This window comes from Perca flavescens, chromosome 6, assembly GCF_004354835.1.
Source record: "Perca flavescens isolate YP-PL-M2 chromosome 6, PFLA_1.0, whole genome shotgun sequence".
Classification (NCBI taxonomy): domain Eukaryota; kingdom Metazoa; phylum Chordata; class Actinopteri; order Perciformes; family Percidae; genus Perca; species Perca flavescens.
This window is the reverse complement of record NC_041336.1, coordinates 11,902,894-11,915,821: the sequence shown is the minus strand read 5'-3', so window position 1 is coordinate 11,915,821 and position 12,928 is coordinate 11,902,894. Positions and strand designations below refer to the sequence as shown.

General features: G+C 37.5%; 2 protein-coding genes across 3 annotated transcripts; both read right to left on the bottom strand.

Moving 5' to 3' along the window:
* Positions 1 to 433: 433 nt before the first annotated feature.
* On the bottom strand, positions 434 to 8,071 carry LOC114557709 (high affinity immunoglobulin epsilon receptor subunit beta-like). 2 transcript variants are annotated; one of them, XM_028581338.1, is made up of 7 exons: positions 7,964 to 8,071; positions 4,878 to 5,072; positions 4,061 to 4,183; positions 3,256 to 3,312; positions 2,310 to 2,525; positions 1,739 to 1,861; positions 434 to 940 (listed from the first exon to the last, which is right to left on the bottom strand). In XM_028581338.1, exons 2-7 carry the CDS (start codon positions 5,052 to 5,054, stop codon positions 875 to 877), a joined length of 762 nt encoding a protein of 253 aa, XP_028437139.1. In that variant the 5' UTR covers positions 5,055 to 5,072; positions 7,964 to 8,071; the 3' UTR covers positions 434 to 874. The 2 variants fall into 2 exon arrangements, with proteins under 2 accessions (XP_028437139.1, XP_028437140.1); XM_028581339.1 differs by having other exon boundaries at positions 434 to 937.
* Positions 8,072 to 9,460: 1,389 nt separating this feature from the next.
* LOC114556835 (uncharacterized) lies at positions 9,461 to 10,078 on the bottom strand. Its single transcript, XM_028579885.1, has one exon. It carries the CDS (start codon positions 10,076 to 10,078, stop codon positions 9,461 to 9,463), a length of 618 nt encoding a protein of 205 aa, XP_028435686.1.
* Between the last annotated feature and the right edge of the window lie 2,850 nt (positions 10,079 to 12,928).

Here is a 12,928-nt window from a genome sequence, read left to right as displayed (position 1 = left end):
TGGCGCTAGCATATAGCCTAGCTAAAAACAGATCTAGAAATTATATGCCTTCTTATTTGCTCCTTAAATAGCGGTTATTTTTTAAATTAATACACTTCCCTTAAAGTGCTCATGAAATGTTCACTTCCAGGTTCATAATTGTATTTAGAGGTACCTAGTTAAGGACTACTAGCCAGTCAGAAGCAGAGTAAGAGTGCGTGCCATGCTAGCAGCTAGGCGAGCATTCTAACGTGTGTTACAAAGTGACGCACGTTTGTCATGGAAGTAAAGGCTGGACTACAACAGAGCTGTTTGGAGCAGTTGGTGAACAGTGTTTTCTGTTGGAGATGGTAAGTCACTTTGGGGTGAACTTTGGGCTTTTTCACTTTGTAAACCTATTACATGCACAAAAAAGATATATAACACAATGAAGGAAAGGGAAAAAGCCAAAAAGCATAATATGAGCACTTTAATAATTACGGTTTATTATTTGTACACAAAGAGCACAACTAGTTATTAAACTGATTACATTTTTGTGTCAGGCTTTAAGGTTTATTATAAAGTACACAGCAGAAGCACAATCAACAAAACGTTTGTACAGTCAACAGTGTTGATGACTTTTTTTTTAACTTAATATTGTAAAATAGCAAACAAAAACCGTATCTATCCATCAATGTTACACATTCACATTAATGAACCTCCCTTTTACCTACACTAGCTGACCGTAAGGCACATTATTCAATAGAAAATCATACTCATCAAAATATAAGTGCAGGATTTTTAAGCATACCCCCTGAATTTGACTAAATCATTGACATTACATAGATATACACTCAATGGTATGAATGCACAGGATTATACCTGGTAACTCAGAGCACAAAGCAGATATTTTCATTCAGACTGTGGGGTTACAGGTGACATCCTCCAGTAGCGGTTTGTAGAGTTCTGGGTCACCAGTCTTCTAAAAAATGAAAAATAACATCGTAAGGTCGATAAAAAGGTGCGAACATTCTCAAATCTTTAACACCATATTTACACATTGCATACACTCATCAACTGTACTGCTGTCCTATGTCCTGCAGGGATTTTTGTTGTCTTTTCAATATTGTGAAATTTAGAATGTGGAAGAAAATACAACTTGGCAGTTCTTAAAGTTCTTAAAGTTCAACATTTAACATAATAAGTGTATTGACTTTCTTACTGAGAGTTAGATGAGAGGATCAATACCAATCTAGTGTCTTCACATTAAATAAACTTAGCACAAAAAGTAAGGAAATTTGTGTTTGGTAGATTATTTCTCTGCAATAACAAGGCAATAATCTTATACCGTTGGAAAGCCTGTTTAGTTCCCTTTCAAATGGTGCCCCTGTGTATGGTTCTTCCACACGCTACTGAGGCTCCTGTTTGTGAAATGAATCAATTGTTAAATTGCCAATATGTCTTGTTTCTTCAAACTCCAATCTTCCAATCCACCAAACACCAAACGAGTCAATGGCAGAATAAGCTGTTTGGCATTGGCAGAGAAGATATGGCAATTTTTTCATGGGCGCCACCCACATACTCAGCGCTGCTGCTCATCCCACAAATGCATGTTCCTTACAAATGGGGCACCATTTGTAAGTTGAAAGTTAGCTCTGTTGACACATACAACATTTAAACAACAAAGAACTTTAAAAAGAAAAGAAATAAAGTGGTTGTGTTCAGTCAACCTGGATGAACAACAGGTTTAACAATGACATTTGATTTTCCTAAACTCTACCTCTTTTTTTCCCTTCTCACTGCTCTTTAGAGCCTTGATCGCCATGATGGCAGAGCTGATGGTGAGGCAGAGCTCCAGGGCTGACAGGACAATCAGCACAGCATCCATGCTTCTCAAAAGCATCTGGTTGGACACAAAGAAACACATTTGTTTGTTCTGTATAGATTTAAAGTGCTCATATTATGCTCATTTTCAGATATATCAGAATAGGTTTATATGGTTTATTTTCAAAAAACACCATGTTTTTGTTGCTGCAGCTCCTCGTTTCACCCTGTGTGTTGAGCTCTCTGTTTTAGCTACAAAGTGAGGCATCACACTTCCATTCCACCTTTGTTGGGAGTCGCACATGCGCAGTAGCTAGGTAAGCACTGCTAGCTAGTCAGTTGCGCATGAGGGCGTTCCATGCTAGCAGCTAGGCGAGCATTATAACATTATACAGAATTGTTGGTGATTGATTTTTGTCGGTGGACTAATTAATTCATCAACAATAATAATTAAAGCCCTCTATTTTCCAGTCATGAGTTTGTACAAGTTGTATCTTGACGGCTGAGATGACATTTTCTACACTTACCAGAGCCAGTTCTTTGCCCTCCAAGCATTTCTCCATCATGATGTTCTCCCCAGGAGTAGGAGTTGTAGTCTGTCTTCTGTACCCTGAATAGTAATTATTGTCATAATTTCTACACGTCCACCACACGTAAATGCGTGCCATATTTAGGCTGTAGAGTACGATGGCTGTAATGGCAAAAGCAACTCCTGCTAGATTCAGGATCACATTGACGATGACCTAAAATAAAAGACAATATTGGAATAAATACTCATGGAATGTAAAAGCCACCGACTATCTTACCCTTTACACTAATAACAGCTGTGTGGCTGGTTACTTTTTTTCAGATTATTGCATATATATCCATGACATTTCCAGTTCTATCTTGTTGTTCATGAAACAATAACATTACATTATATATGATTAACACTGTTTGAAACCAACATTACCTCAATACTCCTCATTCTATATTTTGAAAAGAAAAAGTATTTATGAAAAACAAATTAATATAAAATAAAAAGTAAATACAAATATACCTACTGATACACAAATATACACATGTATTCCTACCTACATGTACACATAAGTAAATATATACCTAAATGGGTAGAAATAAAAAAAAAAAATAATATATTTATATATACATACAAAAATATGTATATATGCCAATATACACACATACAGGCCAGTATAATAATAATAATAATGGTGTGGCAGGTTACTTTTAAAAACACACTGCAACTCTGTCAAAGTTCCTTGGAGCAAGACACTGAACCTATATTATGCCCTTTCCAATTAATATACATACTGTATTAATGTGAGACCATGTGGGTGTGTATATTCTGTACCAAGAACAACATTTTTCTCCATTTTATCTGTCCTGAACTAAAACAAAAATGTGAGATGATAATAAAAATGAATGAAGTTATTTTAAGATGGCATGAGGATGTTATAAGGCTGAACTACTCACCAGACATGGACTGGGGTACTTCTCAGACAAAATGCCAATGGAGCCAAACAAAATAAACTAAAAAAAAAAAAAAAAAAAAAAAAAAAAAAAGAATACAAAATATTTAGACTTCCATTCTTCCAAACAAACACTTAAATTCATAAATGTCATTCACAGTATCTTTGACTGAGTGACCAGCATTTGGAGCATGAAGAGGGAAACTAGGTAACCCTCATCATGTCAAGTCCTGCATCAGCCTGAAAGGGGTCACATAACGTTAGTCACTGTGGGCCAGTGTATCAAGGTCTTATAACTAATGTTAGTTGTATGAGAGGACAAAAAGCAACTGTTTGAGATGTTTAGTACTCATACAGAAGAATATTATTATTATTATTGTTATAAAATTATTAATATCAAGATGGAAACTAGGTAACCCTCATCATCAATCACACTGGCAGACAAGAGGCAAAGCAACCGGTACTGATCAATGTCATCTTAGAACTAAGATTAAGATGTCCGATAACAATATTCAGAATTCTGTAAGGTAGTCCAATGTCAAAAAAGCTTGGCTAATACCTATCAGTTAAAATATGCTCGGATTGGACTCAGAACTCTGTAGTGAATTTTATATATTTTATATCATTTGGCAATTGCAAAGTGAGATCAGTCTTAATTTACACTGTACTGTATGAGAACAGCTGTTGTATTTGTCGTCAGTCTAACTTTGGGAGAGGCTTGGGAGTTTACAGATGTAAATTTTGCAAGGCAAATTATATTGGAATTTATTTATGACACAAAAGAACAAATACAACAGTAGCTTTCTTACCAATCCTCCAAGCCAAAAAGGAAATCCGGTTTGATTAAATGGCACATACCAATCGTCAGTTTGACTGCAAGCGAGTATCGTTCCAAGGCCGATGTTGAGCAACCCAACCATAATGTGCAGAGCCTGTGCAGGAGGAAACACAGCAAGAACAGCTAACACATGTACAGTATAACTGCAGTTACCAGGTGACACTGTTCAAGGTAATTGGAGAGCACCCATGTGCTGCAATTGTTATTGTTGTATTGGATCAATTTCCCCCATAGTTTTTTTTTTTAAATGAAGCTTTCCTATATAGGTATAAAGCCTTGGGAGTGTAATGGAAAAACTTGGCAGAGATCAAGAATTTGTTTTAGTTTAATTTATAGACTGTATGAAATATGGAGTAGTAGAATGGTCCACATGACGTCACCCATAGGTTTCTGAAGAGCCAAAAGAAAGCTCAAAGTGGGCGGCTTCCGGTGGCTCAGGCTGTTGCCAAAAATGGGCAAAGAGGTGGATTGTGGATGGATCTGAGGCGCCCAAATAAATATTTATGCTTGTGAAGTTGATTTTAACATGGGGGTCTATGGAGATTGACTCCCTTTTTGAGCCAGCCACAAGTAACATTCCAGCAACTGCAGTTTTTGGCACTTCCGTGTTGGCTTCACCAAAAGTTGCCACTTTGTTGAATTATTCCACAACAATAGATTATTTACTCAAAGTTGAAATCAGAATTGAGTGGGGAAAGAAAAAGTACTGAATAAAAAATTCAGTGTAGCATACAAAAGCTTTAACACTTCACAGGGCAACTTAAAAACATATAAAGGTTGTAACTCACCCCCAGTACTGACTGAGAAGTTCTCTGGACACTTCTCAGGTGCTGAGACACAGAGCAGCACACAGGGCTGTAGCAAAGGCTTTTGAGGATTTGGCACAGAGGAGGATAAACACTTTGGGGGTCAGAGGTCACAGTGAACACTGTGATCCCATCGGCCTTGGTCATGGTCACAGACATCCTGCCTGCTCCTGTAGACTGAAAGAAACAAGAGAGTAAAGAAACTTTCAATTTTATTGTATCAGGTCATGGTTGATGTTGCTGATTCTTTGATCTTTAAATAACTATTTGCTGAATCTTAACGTTAAAGTATGTGTGCTGATTTGTCTTCTATTCCTCCAGACCTACTGTTCTACGGCTGTGTAAAACAGACGATTTGGTTAGTTAGTTTTCAAATCTCTAACTGTTACAACTCGGGCTGTTAAACTTGATGAACACAGTTTCCACCATAGTGCACAAAACAGTGAATCATAATGATTGGGGATGATTGATAGAAACTATTATAGTAATATAATGTTTAAAAACTATATATGTTCTCTTGTTACTTACAGGATGGTCATTTATGTTGATAAATTGGGGGTTGATTGGAATCGAAAGCCTATTAATTAATTACAAAATTAAGTAGTGATTTTGAATGGTCTGACATTTTAGTGCTTCCTAGGCTTTGTTTTAATCCATGTGTGGGCTTTTTTTTAGCAGCATCACACCTTAGGCTTGTCAGAATTATGTTAAGAGGTGTGATAATGATTGAAGTTAAAGGGGCACCCCACAAATTCTGAACAAAAAGATCAGTTTAGTTAGCAGGACGAGTGCTGCAGAGCCTGCAGAAGCAGATGTATAATGTCTAAAGGCTCTGGAGGGAGTTTTCTCAAGTCTGAAAAAATAACCCATCAGGGCTATGTCTGATTAGGCTGAAGGTTTAAAGTTTCTAACACACAGCCCTCATTATAAACTAGGGATGTGGCATTTACCAGGCAGGAAAGATCCAATAGAGTAACCTATGTATCAAGTTGCATTTTAGAAATCGCACGATTCAGCATTTTTAGAGCTTGACCCATACTAAGAACTCAGGATATCACGAGCTCTGCGGTTTTGATTGTCCCTTTTCTTTTTTACATCTGTCTCTTAGGATTCCCCAAATTTTAGGGAAGTGCAATACTGAAGGTCTAGTGCAGGGGTCTTTGACGTTTTTAAGCCAAGGACCCCTTAAGTGAAAGAGAGAAGGAGCAAGAACCCCCCCACACACACTACATATATTGTTGCAAATGAAGTTGCATGTTAAACTGGACCTACAATAAAGTGTAGGGCAGCCTAAAACCTTTATATATACCTTTTTTTGCATAGAATACCAAGCTATTAAAACAATAATTGTTGGCATGATTTCATAAATCATATTTTAATGTTACACATACATGTGGAATTTTAGGATTAACTGTATCCCTGGATGGCTACTTTAGTGACTACCTTACCTATAGGTCAGTAAGTCTATCATCAGTCGGGATTTATAATTTGCTAATACTATTTTAGAATTATGTAAATACTTTTAAATTGATGAAAGAAAATTGAAAAATTGACAATAATTTGGAGGACCCCCTGTTGAAGATCTCTGGTCTAGAGTATCTATGTGTAGGAGACACTGGCAGGCTAGCTGGTGGGTTTTTGGTATGTAGGCTAAATAACAGAAACACCTCTCTGTAGAATGCATTACAGTTCATCCGCACCAATCCTCCAAAATAACCATTAGTTGATTCAAAACATCTCTAAAATAGTTTAAACAAAATTTGATCATTACATTAATAACCTACATGAAGGGAGGATCTGAATGGATGTTCTATAAGTCTGCAATAGTTTCTAGATAATTGCATAATAAAATGGCAACCGAGTGTTCTCTTAAAGCTTAACTCTCGCCAAACTGCAACCTAGGGTGTTTTTGTGAATGTACCCGAGTTAAACTTTCGTTTAAAAGCATATTTAAGACGGCCACTTTTAAGATTTACCGTATTCTTGTTTTTCGGTCAAATGGCCTTTTGAATGGGAGTGCTAGGGGAACTTAGTCTTTCTATCACCAGACCAAGCTCAATCTTTTAAGACTGAACCTTAGTCTGGGGAGTCTGCTCTGTATGTTCTGCTGCACAAGAGGCGTGATCAACGGGCATAGTTCAAATGACTCTGTACGCAATTGGATAGTCCTTCAACCAATCAGACCAACGATCCGGGTGACGAAGCAGCGTCGGCAACGGGTTGCTGTGCTTCGGTGGCCAGAGTCGGTCAGAGTTCACTAAAAAAGGTTTTGAACAACTTACTTTTGCAGTTGTTGTTTCCGGTTGCTACCATCTCGCCAGTCAAAAAGTGTCAATCTCCAAATGCAACGTAACAGGGAGGACAGTAAAGATGGAAAGCTCCTAAAGCTTAGTTCCATATAAATGCACGGATAATACGTTGTTTTGTCTTTAGTGGTGGTGTCCACTCTCGCTGTAAAAATAGAGATGAGCAGCGCGCCTTCCGTGGTCTGTATATTCTTGTAATAGCCTGTTATAACTTTATTTTTCTCAAAATATCACAACTCCTCCAAATCTCAGAGAACACATATATTTTGAATGTGCACAACGTTTTGAACATGAGCGGAAATCTTCCTCAAGCACATCTGAAATATTACAGTCCACAGTGAATAATTATCATATGCACATTGAAGGAGCTAGGTTACTTCTTCAACAAAAGATGCAAAAGAGGAGGGAAGAGTAAATGCCTAGGCTACATGTGTGCTGACTCAGATATAATTAGAAAAGCCGATCTACAGGAGAATAAATAGATGAACACAATTACAGAATGCCTGAGAGCCTTACTGCAATATATTCCGTTATGTTTTTATATTTGTATTGTAATCTATGTTACATTATGGCTCCAACAAAATATTTTTGTCCAAAATAAAATATTATATAAGTTTCCAAAAACACACTTTATGAGCACTAAATATCTTAAATGTAGGGCTATAGGTTCACTTACATAGCAGTACAGGACCATAATAAGGATGGGCTATAATTGAATTAAGGTCCTTTACAAACGTAATCAAACATGACAAAAAGACTTACATGTTTGTGTCTGTTAGAGTAGAAGAAAAAGCTGAACGAATGTACTCTGCCTGACAAAGTCTGGCCGATTGTAAGGCTGTTGCGCAGTTATTGTTATTGCTCTGAAACCAGGAAGGAGAGACAGAGCTGTTACCAGAAGTACCTCCCCTTGCTAAGCACAATGATAAATGTGAATACTCTGTGTTGATTGTTTTTATTTACAGTATTTTTACGACCTAAAAAAATCTTTTTATGCAACCGAATGGATTCTGTCTGTTGTTAGAATATATTTTGTGAGAGTAAAGTTATAGGTTTTTAGAGTTCATGAAGCTGACCTAGTTGCCTCCATTTCTCTGGTTTATGAGAGGCCATCTGGTTTTAAAGTGATAAGACATTATAAAGGGAGTGTGAGATATTGCCTGAAAAAAGGTCTTCTCTGATCGGGGGGGGGGGGGACAAGGCAACAATGGAGCAATGTTTTGCAAGCGCGGGATTTGTGGCACAGAGTATGGAAATGACCTTGGCTCTCATGAAACTCAGAAGATTAGAAACACACAGGTGTTCAAATCCAACAATAGCGACTTGTCTCTTTTGACCTGAGAATGGGAAAGGCGTGTGTTACATATCGTTAGGAGCCGGCTGGAGCCAGAAGATCTGGACTGGATCCAAACTAATGACAGCACCACCGGGGACGGACAGAATTGAATAAATAAGACAGTATTTTAACTTAGCGGCATCAGATGCAGGGGGAATCTTTGTCTGATGGATAGGTGAAAGATAGACCTGTATTCATGTCTGATCCGTGTACACGTAATTGTAGATTGCAATATCATTCTTCACTAAAGCTTGTTATTAACTTTAACTGGACGAATCCTGAGTCTTATTTCGGATCCTGAGTCTTATTTCTCTGATCTACCAGTAAACGAACACTATTCAGAGTGTAGTGACCATAGAATTGGAGTCAGATAAGTCTGGCCTTTTTAGGGCCAGACCGGTCATCTGTCACATTTTAGCATAAATTTCTACACTGTGCTATAATATTGTTATCATCACAGCTTCATACATGTGTAAGAAGCATTCAGAATATCAAGAAGCATAGTAGATATGTACTGATAATAGTACTTTTATTGAAGTAAGATTTTAAATGCAATATTTTTACTGGAGGATTTTGATGTGTTGTTGTATTGGTACTTTACCTAAACTAATAAATCTGTGTACTTATTCCAACAATGTATTGATAAGGAGCACATTAAGGCACCATTAAACTAAATACAAAGACATTGAGATGCAAAATCAACAATTCACATCAATGAGGAGGTAATAAAATTAAATGTATTTTTGTCATAAATGCCACAGTTCAGGATACAACTGACAAAGACAAGCAGAGTATCACTTTTCAGATTACATTTTATATTTTCAGATATATCGATAGAGTGTCAACCATGACAATACAGGAAAGACTTCCCCAGATTCAAATACTCAACCTCTCAAACACATGATGGGGCATATTGTATACAATTACCACCAGTTTAAATTGATAACAGTTTGAATGAGGTCAATGCCAGGAAAGTCCATGGCAATGATACCAAAGCATGGCCTGGGCTGATTGGGGTAAAACTGTCTCAGGTATTGATTGAACCATGGGTTTACCTTTTCAGCCACTCTCTTTGGAGTCAGAAACATTCCCCAGAAAGTACCAAAGCCAGTGCCGCTAGTGTAAGTCAGAACCTCATTATCACCCCCACAGGCTTCAGTGGCTTGGTTCAGCTGCTTTATAATTCGGTTGTCTTTATCTTTAACGTTAGTAACCTTGGTTTGACCTTTCCCGTCTGTATCTATGAGGGGGATTCCTAGTGTGAAGGTGCTCTTCTGCAAAAAGACTATTTTCCCCCTGACCTGACCCATATTTGGCATACCAGAAGTCACCCAGACATGCTGGTCGTTGCCAATCAGACTCTGCACCATTTGATTGACAGTGTTTTTCTCAAAAGACTCTGGTTGGATTCTAATGAGCACAGCTTCAGTCTGAAACTCTGTCAGGAAGGCTCGGACAGTGGCTAGGACTTCCTTGAGAGTGCTGTGCTGGTACATCACCCCATGCATGACCCCCTGGTCATTGCCAATCAGACTCTGCATATTGTAGGACCCCGGGAGTACGAGGTTTCCATCGTCATTGAAGAACAGGTCTTTTCCACGGCATAAACCACTGATGATTTAGAGCATGATTTTGTGGTGTTATAATAACTCCAAATCCACAAATTGAAATTGGCATCCTAAAAACCATCAATATATTCTTATATTTTACTTGCAAAACTGTATTATACTTACACAACAGTCAGCAAAATGTAGTGGAAAAGGAGACACTTGTGACCAGCCATCATTCTTGCAGAAAGATGAGAAATCTAAAAAAGAATTCTGTATGTCACATTAAAACCCCTCATGCATGGATAAATTATTAATACATTATCCAAGGTAAGCATACACTTGGAATTTTTTTATTACCAGAATGAGGTCAAAGGAATTGATTTTGTACTATACCTTATAGCCAGGAAGATTTCACAGCAAACCACTCCAATAGTCAGAATGTGGACGGCTCAACAAAAAAAACAATCTCTTAAATGCTTGGTTATCTGTAAATTTTTAGGTGTGGACCGTAAATATCAGTTATATCATTCAGACTGATTGTTCCTGTTGGACAATCAAACATGTTTGTACGGATTGTGGTGTTTGTTTCCAGAATGTTTAAGAAGGCAACTCCCTTGAAAAAAAGAATTGTTTCAGATCAGATTTGATTCCTAACCGGAATTATCTCAAATGCAAGCAGCCACACCAGTGTAACAAAAAAACAATGACTAAGCCACGGAATATATCATCTTTACATCATATTTGGTGATATTATTGAACATTTGCCAGTAAAATAACTAAAAGCTTGTCACATATTTTGGAAGTGCCAAAAGATGAAAGATTATTGGGAAGGAGTATGGGGAGTATTAAAGGAGAGGTTTGTATACATCAGGGAGGGACTTCTGATTACTGATTATCTAAATGGTGGCAGATAAATTTTCTCTTGGATCGACTAGCTAATTGATTAATTGTTGCAGCTCTAGTATAACATTACAGCTCCAAAACATTTACATGATTGTACATCTGCACATTTGGGTTTGATAGGCAGCAGTGGCTTTTAAAACTCTTCAATGTTGAAGCCAGACTGGGGCACAGTTATATAAAGGAGGGCACATTTGTAAAATAAGTACAAATTACTCAAAGCTTAAGCAATAGTAAACTGCACATAATTAATAATCCTGTCTCTATTTAGTTGTTGATTTTGTCTCTTTTGTCTTTCTGTAGTGTTATGTCTCTTTGTAGTTGTTTTGCATCTCTTTTTAGTTTTGTGTATTTGAATCTAGTCTCTTACTTTGCTGCCCTGTAACACTGCAATTTCCCCAATTGGATGAATAAGTACTCCGTCTATTAAGCCATCTCCATGTCATGCTGCAGGTATGAGAGATGACCATCACTCCTTTCAAAGCCAAAGGAGTGACTGTGGTGACTGTGGCGGCTGACAGTAAGAGTATGTTACCGCCGCTGTGTCAGATCCTCAAGTCTCTTTGGTACAGTCCCATGTGCTGCTCAGTGTACAAGGGGCTGGTGAGAGAAACAAAAATCTATTCATTTGTGTAGAATGTTAACTAGTGGTCTTAAGATTTTTAATAAAAGACAGAGATTTCACTGTTTGGAATCTTTTTCAGACTGTACAGATAATGGTGGGCCTGTTCAACATCGGACTCGGGTCAGGACGAACAATATATCCTGGGGATTTTGCCAATTTGGGAGCTGCTTACTGGCTTGGTGCCTTGGTAAACTAATATTGTTGTTAATATTATTTATATTTCTTTTGTACAAGATTAAAGTAATACGATTACGATGGCAAAAGTAGGAATTTTCCTGATGTTTAACCAAACAAACACAATTACCAGAATAGGCTGAAAGAATTGGCATTCCAACATAACCTTTACCGGGGAAATTTTATCCACAGGGGCACTTCAGGGATCAGACCTTCAGGGGGGCTCATGAGAATGTGACATGCATATGGTGCCTTGCAAAAGAGTTAAACTTCCCTGCCAAATCACTCATTTCACTAGATACAATTAGATCCTTTGTTTTGATTAGTGAGATATATATTGTTATTGAAGTGAATTAAAGCTATAAGACATTAAAGTGTAGGTGTAACCCCTCCTAGTACTGCCAGCACAGATTTACATGTGGCGAAATGTTCCAATCTGACTGATGGCAAACCAAGTCAGTCATCTGGATTAAACTCTTGCACAATATTTTACTCAAAATCTGGTTGTAAATTAAAAAAAAAACTCAGACCAACTTATACTGATAACTCCACTATGTGGGTAAATAAAAAATAAAAAACGAAATAAATAATCCTCGAAAAACTCCGGTGGCTGTGTTCCATGTGTTTTTTACATTGTTACATTTGTGGTCGCCACATGTAAAGCTGTGCTGCCAGCAATAGGAGGGTATATATGAACTACACCTTAATGTCTTAAAGCTGAATGCTAGGCTAATGGTTGAGCTAATGGTTTAAGTGTTTTCTTCAATGAGAGGCTGCATGTGTTGCCATTTCATTAATTCAACCTGTGATGACACTGTTTGCCACTAGGTGGCGGCCATGCCCTAAAATATACACACATACATTACCTGCTGGGTTTTTCCTTATTTGTGCATGTCCAGTTTCGTTTTCTTGAGAAAGGAACAGTGATTTCAATGAACAAACAGATCCCAATATGAATATTGATTATGTTTATATTGATGATATATGTTTTAAAGCTATAGTTTGTAGTTTCTGCCACCCCCAGTAGGAATTCTAAGCAATGACAACAAAACTGTTGGCGCCTTCTGTGTATTTCTGTTGCACTTATTTGTGTTTTTACAAATTTTTGATAGATTAGCAATACCATGACAAAACGGAATCAT